General features: G+C 31.0%; 2 protein-coding genes across 16 annotated transcripts in view; one reads left to right on the forward strand and one right to left on the reverse strand.

The window, feature by feature from the left end:
- LOC129953197 (glutamine--fructose-6-phosphate aminotransferase [isomerizing] 2) overlaps positions 1-26,678 on the forward strand; it is a 233,214-nt gene that overhangs the window by 71,617 nt on the left and 134,919 nt on the right. The window lies entirely within an intron of this gene.
- The window catches only part of LOC129953195 (plasma membrane calcium-transporting ATPase 3), a 127,316-nt gene that overhangs the window by 38,099 nt on the left and 62,539 nt on the right, over positions 1-26,678 (reverse strand). For 13 of the 15 annotated variants that reach the window (XM_056066107.1, XM_056066110.1, XM_056066108.1 and 10 more), the window contains 12 exons: positions 6,135-6,306; positions 5,576-5,770; positions 5,196-5,482; positions 4,900-5,110; positions 3,093-3,128; positions 2,153-2,541; positions 1,847-2,089; positions 1,368-1,609; positions 865-1,309; positions 702-789; positions 300-613; positions 39-237 (listed from right to left, as the gene is read on the reverse strand). In XM_056066107.1, coding sequence (XP_055922082.1) covers positions 39-237; positions 300-613; positions 702-789; positions 865-1,309; positions 1,368-1,609; positions 1,847-2,089; positions 2,153-2,541; positions 3,093-3,128; positions 4,900-5,110; positions 5,196-5,482; positions 5,576-5,770; positions 6,135-6,291 — 2,806 coding nt within the window. In that variant the 5' untranslated portion in view covers positions 6,292-6,306. Of the gene's footprint in view, positions 1-38; positions 238-299; positions 614-701; positions 790-864; positions 1,310-1,367; positions 1,610-1,846; positions 2,090-2,152; positions 2,542-3,092; positions 3,129-4,899; positions 5,111-5,195; positions 5,483-5,575; positions 5,771-6,134; positions 6,307-14,084; positions 14,240-26,678 lie in introns of those variants that run through there. The other 2 variants (XM_056066104.1, XM_056066106.1) reach the window with 2 other exon arrangements.

Below are 26,678 nucleotides of genomic sequence, written 5' to 3' on the forward strand. Positions count from 1 at the left end.
AATCAAAAAAAAAAAACAAAAAAAAACAGCAATCTTACCGACAAACAATAGACCAAAGATAATAAATAATTGATAGATGCCTTGACCCAAAATATTTTTCATCATTGTGCGTGAAATAAGTGGTTTCGTACGGCCGTACGGCTTACGAAGTAATAAATCGGGTGTTGGAAGTTCAGTAGCTAAAGCTAACGATGCCAGTGTATCCATGATAAGATTCACCCACAGCATTTGAACAGCCTGAAGTAAAATAAAATAAATAATAAAATCATATTTAAATATGTACTTTCGTTTGAACTTACCTTGAGTGGTGAATCTTGAATAGCACATGCACCAATAAATGCAACAATTACAGCAACTACATTGACAGTCAATTGAAATTGTAAGAATTTTGCAATTGAATCGTAAACATTACGTCCCCACATAACAGCTTTGACAATACTACTAAAATTGTCGTCGGTTAGAATAATATCGGAAGCTTCTTTAGCGACATCTGTACCAGCAATGCCCATGGCAAACCCAACATCGGCTTTTTTTAACGCTGGGCCGTCATTTGTACCATCACCGGTAACAGCAACTACTTCACGATTTTCACTGATGGAACTATCGATAATACCTGAAATAAAAAGAAGAAACATTTAATAAGTGCTATATACGAGTGGATAGACAAGATTATATCCGCAATACTTTTAGACTCCACTTACCTTTTACAAGAGTATATTTGTCCGTTGGTGATGATCGAGCAAGTACTCTTAATTTTGGCCATACTTTGTCAATAAGATGTTGTTGAATCTGCAAAAATTTAATTGTTTTATTATTTATTTAAAAAAGAATAGACAATGTACGCCAAAGCACACAAATACTTACATCACCATTAGTATCACGGATTCGTCGATTAAATTCTTTTCCCTCGAGAATAAGGAATTCTTCATTTGGCCTCAAAATACCACATTTACTGGCAATTGAACGTGCTGTGTTAATATTATCACCAGTTACCATACGAACTGTAATACCAGCCCTTTGGCATTTTTTAATGGCTTCTGGTACTTCAGGACGGACCGGATCTTCAATACCAACAACACATAAGCATGTAAGATTACTGCATATATTATCCTCATCATCCCATTTTGGCTCATTGTCAATATGTACTTCATTAATGGCCGCCTTGCCAGGCACAAAATCACGATAAGCAATTGAAATTGTTCGTAAGCCATCGCATGCCATTGGTTCAATAACTTCACGTATCAATCGATCCTGCATGTCTCTTGTGAATTTTTCTAAAACACCATCATGACCATAAATGAATGCACACCTAAAAAAAATAGGAATCATTTTAATTCACACAAACAATATATTAATATTCAACTTACTTTTTAAGCACAATTTCGGAGGCTCCTTTTGTGTATAATCTGAAACCACCATTTGGCCTGGGAATAACAGTACTCATTGATTTACGCACCGAATTAAATGTATATACACGAGTAAATTTATCTTCCGTTATTTCATCACGAATCGTTTGATATTTACATCCTAGAGCTTGTACGAAGCCCAAAAGAGCACATTCAGTTTTATTACCAACTTGCATCGGGAGATCAGTAGGATTGGCTCCAGGCTACAATTAAAACAATAAACGAACATGGCTTTAAGAAAATTTATTGTCAAACAATTTTCTTTAAATATGTGGACCACAGAAGTGAAACTTTCAGACTTAGGACGTAGAACGTATAAAAGTCTAAATCATTAAGGATTATAATTTTACTGATAACACGAAAAAAACATAGAATGACATAACGGATTTTCCACTTCTTCAAAATATTAAAAGAAAATATTGTAATTCGAATAAACTTACCAGAATATTTGAAGTATATGCTGAATTGACAGAAATACCTTGGATAATGAAATTTCCCACATTTGAGGGTAGATCGGAGATTTTTGGTAAAACTTTACAAAGTTTTTCACATATATAGGACTGAACAACAGTCATACGATTTGTAGTCAATGTTCCAGTCTTATCAGAACAAATGGCAGTGGCATTGCCCATTGTTTCACAAGCATCTAAATGTCGCACCAAGTTGTTGTCTTTCATCATTTTCTGCAAAATACGAAACTTAGTATCTGATAAAATTCTTAAAGGAAAGGGCAAAGAAAAACAAACCTTAACAGAATAGGCCAATGATAATGTAACAGCTAATGGCAAGCCCTCAGGTACAGCTACAACTAACACCGTTACACCAATAATCAAATGCTTAACTAAATTATTGGCATATGTATTCTTCCATGGCTTCTCCTCTATGACAAATGTCTTTATACAAAATTGAATTATCAGGATGATAACGGTGAGTACGGCTATTGTTGAACCCGCATAACCAATTTGTATAGCCAGTTTTGTGAGCTTAGCTTGCAGAACGGATTTTTCTTTCTTATGACTGCCACCCTCGGAACTTGATGCAGCTGGTTGAACATGATTGCCATCCGATTCGGATTTAACAACATCATGGGGTGGTGAGCTCATGTGACTATTACTGATCGGTGTTGTGCCATCATCTTTATTCACAGGTTTAATTTGTATTTAGGGTTATTTATGTTTATATATTTTTGAGGAAAAAAGAGAATAGTTAAAAAAAAATTATGAACTCCTTGTGTTTTATTTAAGTTTTAGATAAAACAAAACAAGTTTTATTTAAAAATAAGATATTTTTGTCACTTTGATATAATATAAAATTATTTTTTATCTTTATGATAAAGTGAGGTACATTTATTCATGGATTTTTCTTTTCTTTCTGTAAACAACACATTTAGTTTATTTTTTCTTTTATAATATTTAATTAACTTTGTATATATATTTCTGCAAAAAAGCGCAAGTGCTAACAAGCTTCAAAACAATCTTATTAAAATTAATTAAAAATCATATACGCATGCTTTTTCTATGTTCCACAAAACAATACAAAAACACAAGAAAAGAAAAATGCTGGATAATAATATTACAAAAAAATATAAGCATAGTGAAAATATAAAGAAATAAAAATTAAAAAGAAATTGAAAAGCGACACAAATAAAATAGAGAATTATAAAAAACATAAATATGAGGAAATCACCTGTTAAACTCTTGCTCTTCCTCGCCTTTTTAGCTTCTGCCAATGTTTATTTTTTTATTTATCAATATTTGGTTTATTTTAGTTAACGAATTGTTTTATTTATTTATCATTTTATATTCATGTTTTTTTTAAATGATGAGTGTGGATGAGAAGAGGGGGAGGGGACGATCAATCACATCATGCATACGATAAATTGGTATTGTTTTTATATATATGTTTTTATATAAAAATACATATATATGTATACATATAAAAAATGATATCATTTCCACAAAGAAAGAAAAAGAAAATATTGTTTGTTTTATTTTGATAAAATTCAAAAATATGTTAAGATTAAAATAGATAACTAAAATAAATTATTTTTTTTTAATTTTATTTTTTTTTCTTTAGTTTAAATTAAAAAAAATATATGTAACATGTTTTAAATAAATTGAATTTCTAATTACTTTTATCTTCCATTTGATTGATTTTTATTTTTTATTGCGAATGAAGGACGAAAAAATTATGTTTTAATTTTCATTTTTATTTGTGATTTTGTAAAATAATATTATAAATATTTTTAAGCAACAAAAAGAAAAATAACTCAAAAAGAAATAACGATAAAATTAGGCTTTTGCGAATTAATTAAAAAGGTTTTAACCCTTTTTTGGTTAGATAAGCGAAGAGCGAACCTTGTGTTTAAATTAATGAACTGTTTTTTTTTTTTTTTAATTTAAGAGCTTTTACGCAGCGCAAGGGTTAGCATTTTAGGCAAACTATATAATTGGAGTTCACTGACCGGTTGAGGTCCCTAAAATTTATTTTCGGGCAAAAGTCGTCGGAGCTAGACGAGACCGGACTTAACGCCGATACATTTTAGTGGCTTACAGCTTTAACCATCGAGTGAAAAGGCATTCAGAAGAAAGCACCCGTAAAAATAAATTAAGGCGCCGCCAAAATAAAAAAGCAGTTAGTGTAAGATTCCGAGTAATTTGTTCATCTTAGACACAAATTGTTAATAAATGCTGAGTCCATTTCATTTCACTTTGAAATCACGGCTTTTTTTTCAAACTTGTTAAAAGGCATTTCATTTATTTATTTATTAAAATATCTAGAAAACAATTGTTATAAATGTTGTTACTAATATAACACAGCAGCAAAGGCTTTCTGGGCTTGTGTAAAAAGATAATAACTTTGTTAATTAAACAAAAAAAATTAATGAGGTTGGCAAAAACTAACCGCCACATCAAGGGACTGTAAACTTACAAAAAAATAAAATACAAAACTAAATAGAAACAAAAAATATTTACAAAACACTAAAAAGGAAAGTATGGGTAAAGGGAAGACAAGGAAGATTTTTAATTTTTGTTTTGTATTTTTTTAACAAATCCAAGCTCAAAACTAAATGTACGGGATTTTTTAAAATGTATTTAAAAAAAGAAACATAATTAATAATATGGCAATAATTTCGGCTTCGAAAATAAGCGCAGGATTCAGACACATTCTAAAAAGGGAAAAAACTTTCAACACGAAAAAAAAACTATTCAAACTGTTTCTTTAAATTTTTTCTTCACGATTGTTTCATTTTTTACGCTCAAGCCATAGCTAACTATACTATTTGTATAGCCATTATATATCTTACAAAGTTTTTTTTTTTTTTTTTTTTAATTATTTATCAAGACCTTAAGAGTTAAGAATCATTAATTGATTTACTTTTAAATTTGAAAGAAAAAGAAAAATAAAAGAAAAAAGCAAATTTTTTTTGACAAAAGAAAGTGTCTAAGCTTAAGAGTTGTTTTATTTAAATCGTCAGCATAGATGTGCTTACCCTTTTTCAATTTTTTTATTTCTTGTTCTTGTTGGTCAACGGCAGCACCCAATAGGGTAAATATGATACCTGCCTGCGAGTTAACACCAACAGCGGTAACCACCATTTTACCACTACCTTCCATAACATGAGTACCAGACAACACCATTGGGTCCGAATCGGCGCCTTTTTTAACATGATCAGATTCACCGGTTAGCGAGGACTCATCAACCTTTTAAAAGAACAATACAATGGAACATAAGTAAGGGTAAAGAAAAAGTATGGTATATAAGTTGATAAACAACGATAAAACTCACTTTTAAATCATTACTTTGGATGAGAACACCATCAGCTGGCAGTAAATCACCATATTTAACCTGGGCTATATCACCAACAACAATATCGCCAACAGATATTTGGCACACTTGGCCACCTCGTATAACTGAAAATTTATGTTCACCCTCAATACGATTTTGCAGGCCACGAAATTGTCTTTCTTTCGAATAATCATTGAATGCTGTTACTATCACAACAACGATAACAGAAATCAGGATAGCTAAACCTTCTATCCAACCATGGTGATCGTCTTCTTCTGCAAGAACAGCTGTTGAAAATAAAAGAAAAGTGTTTTTTAAATTAATCAACCAATTTAAAAAGATGAAAAAAAAAGAGAATCAAAACAAAAAGGCAAACTTACGAGCATCTTCATCGGCGGGTTTATAAAACGATAGACCAAGGGATACTAATGCAGCTACTTCTAATATAATAAGTGTTACATCCTGGAGAGCTTCCCAGACTAGTGTCAGAAATGTTTTAGGTGGTTTCGGTGGTATAACATTCGAACCAAATGTTTCTCGTCTATGTTCTATATCTGATCTTGCTCCGCTTAGACCTTTTAAAGTAAAATAAAATAAAACAATCAATACAAAATGTATATCTTCTGTTCTTATATTTATAAGGCTTCCCAAATGACATTGGTGATAAACTATTGTCACGTAAAAAAACATTTAAATTAATTTAAAGGGGCTCAGAGTTCTCCAACAATATTAAGCTGAGCTAAAAATTATATTTTGGGAAAGTTAAGGAAATTGGAGTAAATATTTTAGTTTACATACAAAAATAGAAAAAAGTTCATGGCCAACATAATTATCACGATTTACGGAGTCAATATGAAACACGTAATTGTGCGGCTATGGCAGTTAGTTTAATTTCATTCTAAGATTTATTCGAGGTGCTCATATATTAAAAGTACTTACCATCATTTGGCGATGTGTATAATTTTTTACAAACATCCTGCACACCTCCAAATTCATTTATTTTTGCTACGCCCTCCCGACCCCTGACTTCCATGAGCTCTCGTAATTGCTTAAGAGAGATCCCATACTGCGCCGGTCTTCCATCTATTGTGGCCATTTGTTACGATGAAATCTACAAGAAAAAGAGAAAAAATAGGATTAAAACTCCATTCCCAAAGTTCTTCCACTTTTATTTCAAATACAAATAATTAAAAGATTTGTATTTTTATTGTTTTGATGAAATGGCTATGTACTTAACGAAACTTAACCAGAAATTTATCCGAGCCAAGACATACGTCTTAAAAGGTCAAAAGAAATTTCATGTGCCATGCCTTCATAAAATTCATGCTATGTTGTTGCATGTGAATTGCCTACACCAGCGAGGACATAACATACAAAAATCTGTAATGTAACCTTAGAATTAATTTTCAGAGGTGAACTTAAATCTCTTTAAAGGTAATTTATAAACTACCAGAGGGCACGACAACACTGAATAGGTAAAAGGCAAACTGAAATCTAGTACAGCTTCAAAACTTAAATATATTTTGTCGTCCCGCCCGCCAAGGATTGTGAAATACGTTATGGGCACTGAAGTTTAGAGTTCATTTCAACTGAACATGTTTAATTGAAAGTTTTATACAAAATTCTATGCATTTTTGAATACATTGTAAGTGATACAATAATTTATTGCATTTGTTGAGGATTTAAAATGAAGAACTGAATACTTTAGCAAGGATTTTCCTTTACAATAACAACAAACATAAAGAAGAATTGAATGCACAAATACCAAATTATGAATATTAGGTTATGGGGTTAAACAAGTTTAATTTTCCGTCATTTTTATTATATTGTCTAAGTCTACATTATTCGTTTATACGATGGCGATTAAGGTGGTACTACTTATAAATTTTACTGTTGCTTTTATTTTGTAGAGATTTTCCATTCAACAAGCAACGAAACTGAATTGGGTTGTATTGTTAGTTTGAAGGTTTGGGCGGTTACTGTAACCAAGACAGTTTAGATTTCAAAAGTAATTTAAAAGCAATTTAACCAGGTTATTATGAACAAATAATTTAAATGTGAAATTTTATCAAACCCATAGAAATTATCTGCGTATTATCCGAAAAAAAAACATATCAAGATACAAAGTATTCCAATAGGATAAATTCATTGAAAGGATATTAATAGACAAAACTTAGATACATTTTCGCTTCCAGGTTTCTATTTTCTATTCAAAATAAATAAGAGCATTCAATTTTGATAGCAAAAACTTTAGATTTCAAAAACTATTTTTTCCGAAATTATTCACTCAAACAACTTTATTTGAGAACATAATTTAAGAAATAGTTTTGCAAAATGCTATACAATAAACGGGTGGGAATAACTCCCCTCTACCATATGATTTTTTTTCTTGTCTTGACACAAGCTACTCACTCTACTTTTTTGGTGAACTTTATGACAATCACCCTGTTTTTGTCTTTTTATTCGATATATTTTTTTTAATTAAATAATTTTTAAGTCAATTTTAGGGAAGAAACTGACAGTTTGAATTTTATAAAAAGTGTACATGTTGAAGCCAATATCATATGGACGTACATAACGGTAGTAATGACGTTCGTAAACAAACACGATACTCATACTCTTTAAAAATCTTTGAAGGGACCTTGAAACGTCGTTGTGTCATAAATATTGCTTTAAAATGCGACGAATGTTTAGATAATAAAAATGCAATACAAACATCTCTACCAGATATCTCACAGTCAGTAAATACAAATTAAGAAATTGCAGCAAACACACAAAAATTGGTTAACGAATTTATTGAAAAGTTTAATAAACACAATAGTGACTTGCATATAGGAATGCTTGCAAGTTGCAAGTCACCAGGAATTGGTTCTCAAAGGACTGTTGTGCCGCCTAAATTATTTATATATATTCGTATCGAGCAACATTTATCAAGATTTAAGATATGTTTTGATTGTTTAGGATTTAACCATAATTCAAAGTTGTGAAAAATCTGTAAGGACTGAGTGTACAAGGGCCAAGAGTTAGTTTAAATATTTGAACAAGTTATTTTTAAATGTGCAAGAGCCAAAGAGATATTTTATATCTATAAAATTCATCTTAATAACTGAAACACAAATATGAACAGTTTTATTCGCTTACGGTAGTTTTCAATGTTTGTACATTGAAAAAAAAAGCTTGTGAGCAAAAGCGTATGTAGGTAACATTAAAAAGTAAAATATTCAAGGATCAAAAAGTACTACAGAAGTTGCAAATGGTTTACGGATTTTTTTAATAAAAGTGTTTTGAAAATTAGTAGTTATATTCTAATCATTTAGTGTGTTGGAAATTTTCGCTTGTATGATGTTACATTTGAATTTCTTTAACTATGGTTTCTAAAAGAAATTTTCTTATTGCTGGATAAGAGTTCGTTTCCTAAGATCCCCATGTCATATGTCATCATTTTGTTGAGCCTAATGTTGATAGAATAATTTTAGGGAATAGAACTGCGAATTGATTCGTATGATTTTTCAAAATTTGGGCAACTTTTTAAGAACGTTAATTCTCTAGTCTATGCTGATAAACCAGTAACGATTGATTATTAAGAAGCCTTCATTTGGAGCACTACTCAGAAAACAATATCGAGTTGCTGTAACAAGTGGCTTTGAATTGGCCTGAATGGTGACGTTAATAAAACACTCGCAGAGGTAAGATGTCAAAAGTTGTAAGAGTTCATTTTAATGCATACAATTAGGTCTCATGTTTTACAATAATTTGAAAGATGGTTAATTACTCTGTAGGTTTTAAAAAGATTTTGATAGTGATACTCCACCGGATATGAAAGACATTGATTTATCACTTTCACTTCAGAATCTGTACGCTGATAGAATCCGCAAAGCTGCATACGTATCTGTTCAAGTTTTTTTTTAAAGATTTTGTATATAGGTATATATAACATTAAAAATGTAGTCTTTTCATAGCTAGTTTTACTGATTGTTTACGTGTTGTCATTCATTTTTGAAAGGTTCACAATATTCCTACTTTGCTTTTATAATACCATTTGAATTTTATTAAAGGTCAATTCAGAATCTAATAATGTCAATTCAATTGTTCTTGTACAAACACTATTTTAGATTAACTGAAACCTAAATCTAATTTTTGAAAAACTTTAAACGCAAAGCACCTTTAAATATTGTAAGACTAGTTTTGCAGAACGGGATATGCAAACAACGAACTAGAATCTTTAACATTTTTTTTTTGGAATGTGAGCAAGATCATCTGTGATGAAGTTAGATAAGTTAATTTGCTTGGCTTTTGTCCAAAATTTGTTTGAGTTTTTAATGGACCTTACGAGAGGGCTTGGTAGTTCTGGAATTCAGTTTTCTAACGGAAGCATAGCTTTGTATACTTTTCTTAATTGTAGCATTTGCCTATTTTATAGCGAAAGATTATCTTCGTATTTCAATACATTCATAACCAAACCAATGTTGTATGCATTTTGCGGTGAAAAATTAAGTTTTAATTCGTGAAAACTATCTATAAAAGATTTAAAATTTGTCATTAATATTTAAATTTGCAGGCATTTCTGATTAAGGTTTACTGTTTTTGTTTCGATAGATTCGCTCCATAATGTTTCATTAATACTTATAAATTTAATTACACGGAAATATTACCATAACCAACAGTTGATTGAAAATATACGTAATAAAGTATAAAAGCGACATTACTACGAACGTAAATATGTACCTTAGCTGTGGTTGCTGTCAGGGCTTTAGCTATAGGATATAATTTTTAGCTTCCGAGATTAAGAGCAGAGGCCTTAAGAATCAATAAACTAACATAGCTTACTGCTTTAAATTGCATTTTGTACATTAATATCTTTATGCACCAAATAACAATTTTACTGACCTTACCCCAGTTGTAACCTATATTTCTTCACAAAGAGCAGTGTTTGTTACATATTTTAAAAATTATGTATAACTGCTGAATTGAATCATTGCGGTGGTTTTGGAGTGTTGTAAATATTTCAATTATAGTTCTATCTTCGTCGAAGATGTTATCATTATATTAGGGTTGATCGGTGATGATCTGAGTACTGAAAGTTGATAAGTTTCAATAGGAGTGGCGCTCATTCATAAGAAAACAATATTCAATACGAATTTAATAACATTTACAGCAAAGTCTTCAGCCATGTAAAAAAAAAAGATAAATTAAACTTTGGGCTTTGAAATTTGTACGAAATAGAAGAATCATTATTCATTCTACAAATTAATTCATAATTGAAAAGATGAAAATAAATAAAAAAGGTGACACAACAGTCCGTCCGTTGAGAACTTGGCCCTAGTGACTTACAATTCTCAAACATTACTGTATGCGAGTCATATCAGGGATGGAATGGACCTAAAGTTTTAACCGAATCCAAACAACTTATTTAAGAAAGAATTTTGCATGAAAAGAACTCTTGGAGGACTTGTCAATTCCTAGCAAGAGGCAAAACCTGTAAAAAAAAACTTAAGATGGCGCATGCAGGTATTAAAGAACTCTAGCATGACAATCCTACACTCTAACAACCACTATACGGGTTCAAGACAGTTAAACAGATTGATTAAATTAAATATTCACTCCGCCAAATTAAGAGACAGATTTATATAAGAGCATAACATTTGCATACGTGCGTATTCATGTTTCATCAAGAAAGTTATATCCAATTGAAAAACAATAAGAACTCATATAATTTACAAATACATTAATTCATTAATTTATAATTGTGCAATCATCTATTCAGATAAAAGATCCTTTCATAAGGACATAAATATAAATCGATATATATAAATAATTCAGTATATCTAAAAGTAAGAAATGTATGTGGAAAGATAACTGAATATTTTACATACCTACCAAATGAGATAGGTTATTGAATTGTTCGTTTTGATAACATTTTTGTAATAAAAGTACGCTTTATTTTTTAATCAATGAAACGTTTTAGTGCATTTGATTTGTTCTTTGTTAATTAAATTAATAAATATTTTGGATATTATGACATGAACAATAGAAAAATAACAATAATAATGATACATTACTATCGTACTAAACATAAATACTTATTTTTTAAATTTATTACGGTGAGTAAGAAAAAAGAAAAATAGTAATAATGTTTTTACTAAATAGATATCTTGATTATATTGAACAGGCGGTTTAATATTAAATCAAATCAAAAGCGAATTCTGAATCGAAAAACAAAAAATATCTTATCGCTATAATCTACGCTAGAAATAGTTATTGTTTTTACTTATTTAACTCATTTCAGAAAATTAATCTTTCGGTACATACTCGAAGCAACAGAAAACAAGAATCCATTTTCAAAGCCAAATATATTTACCTTCATTCACTCAATGCTGTTTTTCCCCTTTTAATTGCTGTGGGGCTTCACTTTAGCGCCTCATCAAACAATTTATCTATATATTTTTTTAACTGTGTAATTTTTTGTGGCTTTTTGTTCTTTTTTTATTTGTTATGTTTACTTGTATTTTTTTTTTTGTCTGTCAAGGACCTCTATCATCGACGGCTCATATAATCGAACAACACATCAGCCTAAAGAATTAAGCAATCCAAAAGACTGTGATAATAATAATGAATTAAGCAATCCAAAAGACTGTGATAATAATAATAAATAAATAAGTACAATTTAAGAGGAAAAAGGATCCTAAATAAATTAGTTCCAAGACTCTTCGACTAACTTATTATCTCACAGGGACTGATATAGCATAAAACCATCTATGAAAATATATTTAGATGTGCAAGAAAATTTCACTTCAGTTCGAAACGTCGAAAGCGATAGACCTAGTCTTGCGATCAGTGTTTTCTTTCTTACAACTAAATAAACTCAATATTAAAAAAATTTCATCCGGTTTAAAAAGAGTGAGAATCTCATCGACAGATGAGATTCCATCGCTGTTAAAATGGCAACCGGAACCGAATAAAATCGTTATGCTGAATTATCAGACTTTTCTGATATGGATGTCGAATCTGAAACCGTACAAAAACAAAAATCAAACCAACTTGAATTCCTTTAAATCCATACATTTCATAGATGCATTGAATTAAATTAACGCTGAATTGGATACTTTTAGTAAATATTTTTGAAAAATATATACGTTAAATGTACCAATACCAGCACTAGCCATAGCCTGCTAGCTTTTTAAATGTTTTGTTATTCATAATAAAATCTAAATATTAGAAACATATTGTTCTCCTATATAAAGAATCTTTCAGCATCACCTTTTAATTCATAAGTCAGAGGCAACACGGGGTGGTTCGTTACCTCCGGCTTAATAAAGTGGAATCAAAGGTCTTACACCTTTCAAATTAATGCAACAAATGACATCTGATGGTGGCAGGCATGTTTGAGAAGTGACTTCGCTATATAGTAAGCAAAAAATGCAAGGCGGCGCTTTGAGCGTTAGTTTTCCTGACTTGGGTAATATAATACCACAGTGTGGCCGTCACCGTTGTCCAATAAAAATATACTTTTTTTAAATTAACCAACCAATACCATAAGAAATTATGAAAAACTCTCCATCAGACTTGATAAAATCAGCCAAGTCTTAAAATATCAACACGTTCAACCGGGGTTTTTCATCGTAGGTTAATGAGTTACCCCGTATGGCCACTGTGTAGACTGTATGAGGTGTGGCCGCTAAGGATTAAATCAAATATTAAAATTGCTACACAAATACAAATACAAAAACCGCATATTCCAAAAATCGGCCACAACTTGAAACCTATATAATTAACAAACAATTAATAAAGTTTTCTTTACTTCATTTATTATTTTTAGTATAAGGTTTTACTGACAAGGGCTATAAAAACTAATAAATCAGCTGCATCAACACTAAAGCTATTTTTTAATTTCTTAGATTTTGTTGAATATTCTAGGCTTTTATTTTTTTTTCTAGCGAAACTGTCAGTTTTGCTATGGTCTTACCAAATGGTAAAATAGACCTGAAATAAATAAAATTCTTAAGCTGGACATGGATGAAGTATTTCGAATCATAATTATTTAAATAATTATCCAAGTAACCGGATACTGGTACATCTAAATTCATATAGAAAACAACTCTTACTGAAATAAGCAGCTTTTCCAAATTGGAATTTGAATTATTTTTAAATATTAAAATCAAAATTGGTTAGAACTCTTTTTTAAAACACAGTTTTGATTTGACTTTTAAACTTAAATGTTATACCTAATCTACAATACTTTTCAGGGATAACAATTTATTTTGTATGGATTATCCTCAAGTTTTTTTTATCGAATCATTGTCGAAGGTTCTAAATTTTGGGCTAGTACGAACACATTTGAGGACTTCGGAGCGCTCGCGATATAGAAAAAATACATATTTTAAATCACTAATTTTTGAAAACAAAAATAGTGTATACTTTTATTTATAACACGAAATACCGAGCTCATCAGTAATTTCATTTGCATATAAACAGGATAGATAACAAAAGAAAGGGCGGCCCAATAAGAGAATATTATTCAGATTCTGGTAGCCAATCGAGACCAATAAGAATTCATTTTTTTTTTTGGCAAGACAATTCCAATTGGATAATTTTGTTGGAACGATTCAGACATTTTTAATAAGCAAATTAAAATCTAAACGAGTCACAATAAAGTTTCTCTATCACAATAAAATACTTCGAAACACACCGGACCTTTTCATTATGAATGACTCATAATCATAATATCTAACATTAGTTTGTTTATCGTAAATGCTTTCAATATTTTAGCGCTGCTATGCCATCAACTTTATTTTTACCACTGTAAACGTGTTTCTTAGCAATTCAACCAAATTTATAAATTAAGCTTCAACTAATTGAAATTTCATGAATATTTGAGAAAAATAGGCTTACATTTGTAACAGTATACCACTTCTTTGTTAATAAACTAATATTATTAAAACACAGATTTATAAATTCAAGCTTTCTTTCCGTTTTAATTCCGATGCCGATTTTTTATTACTATTACTTTATATCATTTTCAGCTGTAGCTGTTTGTATTCATGTTCATGTTCGTCGTTCCGGCGAGAGGCGAGTCAGCTCAGCTGTCAGTTGTAGCCCTGTAGCTAAACCACTCTAATCAAGAAATGAATCCTCGGTAACCATCTTGGTTTGGCTAGAAGCTAAAGCAAACAGCTGATTCATAAAGTGATTAAATGTGTGCGTGACATTAGCGCGCAAAACTGATTATTTAATTTTATGTGTGCGTGAAAACAAAATATATCTTTTCAACGAATACATTCCAAATACATGACTGTAAGCAAATGGGTTTTGGAGGGTGATAAGTATGAACGGTGTTTTTTCTTGTAGTCAGTTGTTTGGTGGAATGAATAATTTTAAATGATGCCAAGATATCTTTATTAAGCAGTATTCACATGAGCGCGACCAACGAACGACGAATGAATTACAAAGTGTGAGTTTATATACCTTTGAAGACATATTTTCACACAAATTCTTAACAAAACGATAGCAATATAGTTTCTATTTGATTAATGATGCATACTTTTACTTTTCAATATCATATGATAGAATGATTTAAGAAAACAAATTTATTCGTCGCGAAAAAAATTGTAGTTGATACGAACTAGCTTATGCGCGCATAAGTAAACATGCGAATACAAAGAATGTCAATACGAGTGAACATAATGGAGTCAAGCTCCGTTTCGTTCAATTTCTTTCAGTTTCGTTAACTTAAACAAAAAAGATCTCAGTCGCTCGCCGCATAAGTAAAATCTGACATGTACATACGTGAGCAAACTTAAGTAAATTTTCGTTGGGTTTTTGACATAAGCTTATGTTTGCTTATGCCTATGCCTATTACAGTTGGGCCTTTACTTCTTTCTTATAGAAAATACATTGAACGACAAATGGAAACAAATCTGCCTCAAATTGTCAACTCACGCATTGGGGTTTGGAACGCAACTTAACAATTCCCAAGTTTGTCGTTACTGTTCACAGAAGCTGGAACTAACACATTATAAATGATCAAGAATTAAATGAAATGATGCAAAAATATTAAACACTGGCGCAACATTTTAAACAATTCAGTAAAATGTTAAATGTAATTCACTACGCTTAAAGAATGATTTACTTAACGTAAAAGTATTTTAACATCGTATTTTTTGTTACCAATTTGCTAAAGTGAAAATCACGGGATGGCTAATTTGACTTTTATCAATTTGCCTAAAACTCAGTCCCGACGTTTATAAAAAGCACCCAATGTGTAAATAGTTAATCTTTAAAATTTTCGGTTCTACTTCCAATTTACTGTCATAAATGTCTTATGTATGTCTTTTGAATTTGAAGAAAAAAATAAGTCCATAAAAAAGTAACACAAGTAATTTATTTTGAGTATTCCGATGATTTTTATTTATTTTTCACCTATTTAAAAAACGCACACACACACACATTCAGTTCGCACTGCTGTAAAAATAGGTGGGTTGTTTATAGACAAAATATGTTTCATTTTTACACACTACAAAAAACGCCCCAGGCATGTATCATACATAAATAGAAATACCCAAAATGTCTGCATTCTTAAGTTTAGAGGAATATTTACTGAAACAAATGAAAAAATAGCAACACCAGCATTAACCTTAAAAACTAAATAAACAACACAAAATAGTTTTTTTTTTAAACAACAAACATGTAACCATTTTAGTTGACATTTTGTAAACTCACTGTATTTGACAGATAGTTGCTTATAGCACACATATAAATGACGAAATTACAATAAATAGCCCAAATCAAGTGAAGACTGATACTGAAATAGTGAAAAAGACAAAAAAATATTAAAAATAGAAATCTAGCTGTACTCCTATTTTTAGAGCTAGACAGTCTTTCGGTTGCGATAGTGGCAGTGTTGTTCACTGTCGTCTAATTAAAAGCACACATATTTTGAGTATTAATTTTAATGCAGATTTGTTTCTAAAGTGATTATGACAACATGAAGTCACAATCATAACAATTTTTTATATAGCTAAATGGTTATCGCACTAATCGGGGACTTGTTAAGAATGTGTGCGCTTTAAGGATATTGCATGTACGGCATTATCAGACAACATCGTCGTTTGAGTAATTTTTGATTGATTTTCAATTTCCTTGATTATGTTATTTTAAATTTATTGTTTGAATAGATCTCTTAACCTTTTGAGTTTCATGGACATATGAATGATCGCTTGGTTTATGTTACTTTTTTAATCAAAGCTAGCTCAAAACTCAAAATAAAATGACAGAGCAAATGGAATAAAAAGCTAAGCGTGGCTGACTTCAAGTTTTTTTCTTATGAACGTTTCCTAAATAAGTCGGAGAGTTTTGAAACGAAAAAAGCAAATGAGGAATTGCGTTTCAATTGCATTTATATTAATAAAATAAAGTTAAGTATCTGTATAACCTCTGAAAGAATAGTTTTATTTTAAGACTATAACACTGTAAGTTAAAAAATCTGATTCTTGGATGAGAGATTATGCTGTCAAATGGGTTTGTCTAACACAATTATATTCATTTAAGTTTTGAAAAGAACTCGCTTCGGGATTGTTAAATGAATTTCAGAAGATAACTTAACTTTTGACAGATTTAAACTTCAATTCTTGTCGCGATTCAATATTCGAAATGCGCGTTATTAATGACAGCTTCTGCTTCAAGCATTTTTTAAGCTTCAAGTTTACCCATTGAGTTCAGGTGTATAACATAAAATGCATTGATGTATAACATAAATTAATTTCGCACTGAGTTACTAGAGGTTATAAGTTTAATATTCAGATTCAAAGTTTATACCTCAAATTTAAATCTATGCATCATCGGGCAAACCTAATGTAAATTTGTGGTTTATGTTAAAGAAGACAAACTGAGTATATTAACGATTCTTGTCTTGTCTGGCCAATGGCAAAAATCCCACGGGTATATTTTCATGGAAGTTTATTTTTTCTATTATGTTCTAACCACATTCAAAATGAAACAGTGGGATAAATAGGTTTGATTTTCGAAACAGTTTTAAATCAAATAAATAAATAAATAGTAATGCTGGTGCAGTTTAATAATTTGTGTTTCAATTTATATTTTAAAATGTAAACATTTTTGTATGTGGGTGGTTTTAAGACGAGTGGTTTTCAAGAAGAAATAAAACATAATTTAATGTAATATTATATTTATAAGAACATAGCTTTATCATTAAGACAAGTTTTTGCCATTATGTTTTAAAAATGATTTTGGGCAAGCGGCTGCCGAGGTTCGCTCAAATAAAATCCGAATGAAAATGCATTCCCAAGGTTTCAATCGTCTCAGGTTTAGCTGCGTAGAAAAGCGACTGCATATAACTCCAAACAAAAATAATCCAACATTGTCAAATCGAACTATTTTGCAGACTACGCAATAGGCCCACGACGAGAAATAATGCGCTAACTTTAATTTGTATGATTTACAAACGTTGTTCAATATGAAATGGCAAATCAAACTGAGCAAAAATCATGTGACAGCTTTCAAAAAGAACAACTCCGAGAAAAGTATTGTTCCAACCGAAATGTTTTTTTAGCAATTATTATCTATTAAACTTTGGATTGTTCGCCGAACGCAACCTCTATCAATATTTTTATTTTGAGTTTCAGTTTAGGATCTATGCAGACCCAAAAAAGAAAGACGCCAATGGTTGCCGTCAAAGACACTCTATTTAAAGACCGGAAACTAATCTTTCATTCTGGTTTGCCAACAAGCGTGTATCGATTCCCAACTGCTATAGTCAATTCACCACTGCTGAAGTCAATTCACCACGAATTGATGAGAAAATACGAAGAATGAATTGTATAGTGCTTACCTGACAATTTTGTTGGAACATTGGTTGATAAGTACAAATGTAGTAAATGTAATGCAGAATATAGGGATAATGAATTAAATCGGGTGACCTGAAAAGTGTGTTGTATGTTGCGATATTGTTTCGTGTATTTATGTTTTTGTTGGTAATAAACTTGAAAAGAAAGCTGACGTAATGCTAATAAGAGCAAATTGGTCTCTAAAATATCATGTGTTTTTAAGTTGTTTCAAAATGTTAAATTATATAATGTAAACTTTGTAATATATCAAAGTGTGAGATGGACCTTAAGTCCATGTTACACCAAATCAACAGGCTTCACCTTTCCTTCGGAGGGCGACCAACATTGAAAAAAAGAAAATAGCTTGACCGCGAAAAAGAGGGAACAATTAAAAAGGAGAAGAGAAGAATTAATGATTATAATACGTTTTGGTATTTTCTGTGCGAATAAAAGAAATTAATCACATTAAACTTATAAAAATAAATAATTTGCCTTTCTTATTTTTTATAATTTCTTTAAATTTATATGTTGAAAGAAGAATGAAGTAATATTGGCGAAGTATTTTCAATGCAGTTATAGCTACCACACGTAGCTATAAAAAAAAAAATAAATGTTTAGTGTAAAACAACCTTACAAGTAAACTTATTTCTGGAACAAAAATGCTTGTTGGGACTAAACAAAATTTGTTCCACCAAATCTTTGGATATAAAACCTAGATAATAGTTCCGTGCTTCTTAAGGGGGTGGCACCTAGTAGCCTAGGGATCTTTTTGATTGAAAGTCTCAAGAAATTGTTAATTAGTAACTTCAATACATTTAAAAGTGTGTACTAAGTACAATACACTTTCCGATTCAATAAAAAGTTATAATTTCTGAACAAGATATTTGTTGTATAATATTAAGAAAACTTTTAAAAATATTAGGAAAAATGTAAAAAATTTTTTTTTTTTTTTGTAAATTTTAAATGTATTATAAAGAGTTGTGATCTAGGTTAAATTATACGTTTCAAAAATTGTTTTTTAATAAGTCTTTTTTTGAATTTAAAAACGATGACTATTCCATAAAAGTATTTTGATAATTATAAAAAAGTGAACAAGTTTAAGTCATTTCACTATAAATTAAGTTTTTCAAACTAAAAAATAAAACACAAAAGTTTGACACCTCACCTCAATTAAGAAAATCCAAAATCCTCACCACACAACTTAATAAAAACAACAACAACATCTGTCAAAACAAGTGAATACACCGCATCGTATTGTTTTTGGGCTTTCAATATTCATGGACCTAATGTCAAAAACAAAATGTAAACAAATGGTTGTTGAAGGGTGAAACGTACGAAAGATTCCGGTCTTTATATGGAGTGTCTTTGGTTGCCATGTCGCACGCAATCGATGTTCTGTTCTGTGCTGTTATTGAAGTCGTCTCCAACATCAAAGATCTATATACGATAATCATTTTGTGTTTCACCCGGGTTTTTATATATTTTGTTTATGTTTTTCATTCTTCTTCATACAGATTACAGATACGTAGCAGATGCCAAACTATAGCATTATTCTCTCAAAAGATTTTGGCAGATGATCTTAATAAAACAAAATTTTCTGTATCTGGGAATGTTTTTATAATTAACTAATTCTCCTCTATGATTTACGAGAAAAATGCATGCGTCCGCTATTTTTTGTTTTGTATCTTTATTATTTTATTTTTTCCTTAATTTATTGAAGTTGATTTCTATTTCAAAATGAAAATTATGTGGTGTTAATTTTATGAATGACTAAAATATATATTAAATATGCAACAAATGCGTTTGTGTGTAGTGTGTTTGGCTTTGGTTATGCGAGGACAAACACTACGCAACCGATTATCCCGCCACCTAGCCTCACCAAGAAGATAATTTTTTATTCACACTGCGAACACGAAGTGTAAAAAGTTTGAAGGTTGTTCTTGTTTTTTTTTTAAGGATAAACAATGAGAAAAAAACATAAATTTACGTTTTGTTTATAATTAATTGACCTAATTCAGATTTAAGTTTAAATAGAATGAAATTGATAAAGGTTAACTATCTGTTACAGGATTTTTTGTAAGACTAGTTCACTATCACTTTAGTTGAGTGCGTATAGCCCGTATGACTACGCTCTTTTTGACAGATTAGAAGCTCAGAAATAAAATGTATCTTTCTACTTTTTAAGTTTTTGAACTAAACTTCTTTAGAAGCGCTCAAAATAGGGATTAAACTGTCGAATGCGTTTAAAAAGAAAGAGATCGAGCATTGAAGGAGAAAATCATGCTAATGTTAAGCGGTCAGCCATCAGCCGAATAGAGGGAAATAGCTTGTCGCATCCGAAAACAAGGACGTTCCGTAACTATTTGGAATTGGTGGAAAAGTGACTATGTCTCTTAGTGGCGGCTGCTAGAAACAAACGCCAATATGGCTAACATGGTCACGCAATATTCTCAGGTTGGCGACAAGCTGATAACCTGTCTCATTAACAGACTTAAGTCAGAAAAAGACCCAATGCACTTCAGATGTTAATCGCAAAACAAATATTTTTCTGTCTTACAGTCTAAAAATGAAATTAATACGATATTTAGCAACTGTCCAGGACTCAAGTTATTAATATTCTACGAAAGAAACAAACAAATGTTATAGAGCTCGAGCTACAGAGCACCCTGTTAATACATAAAGCTGATATAATAGCGTTACTAGGGATAGGATGCCCAAGGATGTTTTTTACAGCAGAAAGATGTCATGCAATTTGCATGATGCGAAGTAACTTTTGCTCAGAGTAGGCTTTCTAGTCAGCGAAAAAGTGAAGGCTGCTACTATCGGCTTAAACGTGAATTCTATGTACTCTTAGCGTGCAAGACACATTTTTTGTATAGCAGCCTCATAAAAGTTCACGGACCTACGAAGGACTCTCCTGACGAAAAGAAAGAGACTTAAAGAGGTGCGAATATCGATTCGGATCACTATCTTGTTGGTAAGGTCGTATTGTATACGCCGATCGGATTCGAATCAACACTGCTGCCTTACGCAAAGAGAATATCAGTAACACCTTTGGTCATGCTTAAGAACCCGCCCTCGATGAGCTCGTATAGGGATGCCAATTCATTGGGCCAGTCTGCCGAGCTAGAAGAGAAATGGACACGCCTAAAAAAATGCTGTCACAAGTACTGCCAATTCCATCCAAGGCAGCAATTGCATTGCATGATGAATACAAACTAGGATTGAACGTAAAAATGTTACATACCGAGCAATGCAAAAAGTTTAGAAAAACAAAAAAACTGCTTTATAGACAGAAAAAAATCACCCTGCGAAAAAAATTGATCTGTGAACTTGAGCAAAGCCAAGATCGAGGTCCGTTTTAGGAAGTTCTGCCAATGCCTACGAAACATGATTACATATACCCCAAGCTGCACATATTGCAAGGACGGTGAGGGAAATCTGACTACAGATCCTGCAGACATACTGTAGCGATGGGAAATGGACTTTAATGAATGGCTAAACGTTTAGCTCACTGACTAGGTCAAGAAGCATACAAAAAGGCTCAACAAAACAAAGCCCCGGGAACCGATCTAAGCTGCTGCTGTTCAGGACGATGGTTCTGCCAGTACTCACATATGGATTTGAGACCTTTATGCTTAGTAAAAGGCACTCCGACCTCTTAGGTTTCTTAATATCTTGCGGAGTTTTATTGGCAGCTTATGTGGGGAAGGACGATTCCGGAGACGCATATACAATCTAACTAGAAGCTGCTATCGTGTCAAAAATTAAGCGCGATAAACTCATATGGGCTGGAAACCTAGCTCGCATGAGCAAAGATTGTAGCACCACCTTAAGTAATTTTAAGTTAGGTTTTAACGATTGAGTGTTATCAGACTTAGTGCGGGCAGTTTCAAGTAAAATTAATTATCTAAAGTTCGAAAAAAGGAAATTCTATAATTACAAAAGAACATTTTCCATATTTAAAGCAGAATTAAATTTTTGTATGTAAGGTAGAAAAAGTAAACATCCTTGCGCCTATTTGTTTCCGATACTCAGCAAAGGAAAAAAAGAATATAATTTTACTTAACTGAAAAAAAGGGAAAAGAAGGAAGAAGTTTCAGAAACTGAAAATAATTTTGTATTGTTTTTTCTTTTACCGCATTATTTAGATATTTTTGTTAGTTCATATAAAAACACAAGGAAAGGTTGTTGCATCACTTATTTTTAAGTACTTACAGTTCCAGAAAACTTTCTTTTACTTTTTGTATCTATGAATGTTTTATAGTTGTAGCACTTAAATAACTACTTAAGAGTGTTGATTATAATTAAATTTTATAGCTAGTGGAGTTTGAGGAACTACTAATTTTAATTAGTTAATTAAAATGTTATTTATCATATAGAATTCAGGGCTGAAATCGCCTACGATGACTTTTGATTAAAAATTAAAAATAATCAGCTTCAAATGATAACTAAACAGTTTTCACAAAACAAATTTGATAGTATTTTTTTGGAATATTTTGTATTTATTTTTAACACTTCGAGTTGGTAAGTGACATTTCCAATAACGAGCTATATATTGACTTTTTTCGTTATCACTTGAAGCTAGGACACTTATATATTGCCATGATGTAGCTAAGGTGCTTTTAATAATATCCAATGTTTAAGACTTATGGCATAAGTAAAGCCATCGACCAGAACAATACTTATTATACTTATTACCAATCTTGCTTGTTCTATGATAGTTTTTATTTACAAGCTATTGGTTTTATTATAAATACATTATATGCAAATAGATATTTAAAAATATATAAAAAAAAAAACAAACAGTAAAGTTAGTAAATAAATCAATTTTAAATAAAATGTTAATGGTTATTGTTGCATTTTTTGACTAAGCCAGCTTAAAATTTAAACCAAAGTAAAGATATGGGATGCACAAGATTGGTACTTAAAATGCTTATTATAAGTGCATATTATATCTGTGAAGCGTTTTTAACGAGTAGTAGTAGAGCTGTCAAATTTCCAGCTAACTATTTTTTTTGAAATTTGTAGTGGGAAAAGTGCAAAAAGCGTTTAGTTTGCCGAAAAATCCAGATTTGCAGATTTGATCCTAAATCAAAAATAAATCAATTTATTTTTTTCCATGGAATGCAAAAACAGGGGAAATTGTTGTTTTGATGTTTAGACAAAAAAAAATGAATTCATTTATTTTACCCATTGAAAAGTTATAAGGAATACAACTTTGACACGATTGACCATATATCTGCAAACAATTCTCGAGATTTGCTTATTTCGTTTTATAAAAAAAAAAACAAGATAGAAGTCGCAGGTATTTTTTTTTTCAAAATTTAGGTCTGTTATTTGACGCAGTAAACATCTACACCTGTGCGCCTGTGAACTTAGGCAATTCCTTAACAAGAAAATTGATTATAAAAAAATGCACACGTTCAATAGGATGCCAAATGTAAAGAAAAAGCACACAGCGTGGTTTCAAAGTCAGAATATATTGAATAGGTATTTATAAACAGCAGGTGCTAACCCTATTCAAGCCAACCTTACCTTTTCAATATATGGATTAATCTTATAAATTATTTAGCTTTTTTGTTTTGTTCAAATTTTAAACTAAATCCAAACACACTAAACATTAAAAAAGTATATCTGTAAAAATACTTATCTACTACGAGTATGAACAAATATATGTATGTATATATATGTACATATTTAGAACAGAATGTTGTCTTGTCAAAGATAAATATACAAACTTGTTGATACCCCTGAGAATGTGTTTAATAGTTGTTGGCTGCTTTCCCAGTCATTACAAAAGTGAGAAGAGCAATAGCCATCACACTAAACTTAATATAGCCTATACCTACAAGTAGTTATGTGTTGTAGCAAATATATATGTATATAAAAACAACTATAAGTATTTCGATATACCTATAGATAAAAAATACAAAAGTATATACAACTGAGCTGAGCAATAACTGCGAGTAGCCATTTCGCCCAAAAAAATATAAAAAAAAAACAATGACATCAACACACGTGGGGTGTTTAACTAATTCGATTCTTTGAGCACCCCACCACCACCACTGCTTATGCGTGTGACAACGACCAAAATGGGAAGGATTTTAATTAGAAGTTTGAACTTACCAAAGAATAGCCTATGACCGACCATTGAGTGTTCTTCTATTCAGGGAGTGGCATTTCTGTGTTGTAATGAATTTCCTTTCTTTATAAAGAGTTTAATAACCTTTACCTGAGCTCAGAAAGAAATGCTCAGATTTCTATTCTTAGAATAACACAGCTCCTAATGCCAAATAAAGTGCAAGATTGGTCAAAGAGCAAAATCTATGAGTGATTAGTGTATTCCAAATTCCAATTGATTTTAAAATTCACTCGATTTTACATTTAGCGACGTTTTCTTCAACAACTTCAAAAGCTTCTATGTTGTCATATTTAAAAACAGAACACTGCTTGATAGATTGTGTTGACCAAGTATGTTACAGGGTTAAGTGAATTGAAAACCGATGAAACTGGATGGAAACATTTTCTTTTTTAATTTGTTACTTATTTTTGAATATTTATACTGTATATGAATTTATCGACTGGAAATTGAATTAAAATTACTGGCGTTTTCATAGTTGGATAATTTTTACGATCATGCTCGTATGTAAGGTGGAAATGCGAAAAGTATTCAAACATATGGAGCAATAACTTTTTTGTATATAAAAAAACAATGATGGCACAAAATCGATGGCAGAACATAAATATCGGATTATGACAAAAACGGCCCTAGCGAGGTATCCTATAGGAGCGTAGAACTCAGCGGACAGCTTTTTGAACTTTTTCTCTGACAATTTTTGTGAAATTTTTGACACGTTAATTGTTTTATCGAATTTATCTCAAACATATTCTTTGCGGAACAAATTAAAAAAAAATCATCAGAATGACCAGTTGAAAAATGTTCTACCATTTTGCAAAAAATTTGTTGGTAATTTTCGATTTTCTCAAAGACTAGAAGACATAGAACCATGCGTGATTTTTTTCTTCGATTCAGAATTGATATTAACATGATACACATATAAGTTAATTTACAATTTCATTTCGCAACATTGAAAACAATGACTTTGACTTTGAATGCAAATTTCTCAAAAACAATTGACATGAGTAATTTAATTATATAAATGTAGGATTATAGAACAAATTTATGGCTTTTAAATGCAGTATAACACTTTATTGTAAGTGTTGCCATTGTTTTTTAATATTTTAATTTTTAATTTAATTCATCTTTTCTAAAAGTGCCCCTACCTCCTAAAAGGAGGGAGACAATCCAACCCTTGTGCTTCTTTTTGACTCCTCTACAAAATCACGTTATCAAATCTTGGAGCCAAGTTATCGTAATCTTCCCTATACCATGGATTGGTTTATGGATCAGGATTATAAAAACCTACTATTAAATTTAAAAAAAAAACTTAAAAAAACTAGGTTACTAACTATATGCTTAAAATGTTGACAATGAAGTCATAAAAATACGATGATGCCAGTGCACCCATTATAACTATAATAGGTATTTCTTCGAATCGAAAACACACCCCGCCCGACATGTGCATTGTATTGTTATTCATATATTTTACTCTTGCCACTAACTACCTAAACTGTTACGTAATGATTGGCCAAGCCTCTGCTGGCTATATAAATAAAACGTCTATTGCTTTAAAAATATCACACAACAATAAATTAATACTGTCGATAGATACAGATATTGATGTACATAGGTAAACGGAATTCGTATTGAGATATGAAAAAAGAGAAAATTATTGATTTCCTGATTTTTACTAAAACCACCAACTTCATAGTTAATCCATAAAACTTGCCAGGCCTTTCCTTTCTTTCATTTCCCAACGAAATCGTTGCGTTGCCTAGCTTTGCCATGGTCATAGAAGTCACAGCCGTAGTCACACATGTCGTCTATGTTTTCCTACCTATCTGAATGAATTTATTTTGCGAGGAAATTTAAAACAAAAATGTAAACGAAAAAATGTATACGGGTATGTACGAGTACTATAACGTACAACCCCAAGTTACCTTGTCACTTCTCAATTGTTTTTGTACTCGTATATTAGAAGATGCGAAGAGCTTGTAAAGACCGAAATATACGTGTGCTAAATTTCATTTAGCTCAACCTGAAAATTTTATTTTTAACTATTGCTCCCCTCTTCCTCTTCATCATCACTATTACCGTCACCATCATCATCACCATCATCATCATTTTTATCATCCTCTGAGCCACACCATACCATAATGCCAGCAAAAATGTTCGTTCATCTCATCATCGTCCACTCTCGGAACGCAAAGCACATAAATAAAAGTTATAATAATTATTCAAAACATTTTTATTATTCGACTATGTCATAAACTTATTGCAATACTATTTATTATTTTTTTTTTTCAAGTATAGGGCGATAGAATAAAAGTAGAAAAGCGGGAGAGCCTGAGACAGTTAGAGGCAGTTCGGTTTAGCTTCGGAATGGTTATAAGCTTTACTTTCTCTTGACACTTGACAGTAAAAACAATGAATGACGTCGAATTTTTAAGGGTACTGTTTTTATGGTGTTGCCTTGCAACAATAATTTCGAACTGAAATTCATTAACAAAATGCCATAAT

Source organism: Eupeodes corollae, chromosome X (genome assembly GCF_945859685.1).
Source record: "Eupeodes corollae chromosome X, idEupCoro1.1, whole genome shotgun sequence".
Lineage (NCBI taxonomy): Eukaryota > Metazoa > Arthropoda > Insecta > Diptera > Syrphidae > Eupeodes > Eupeodes corollae.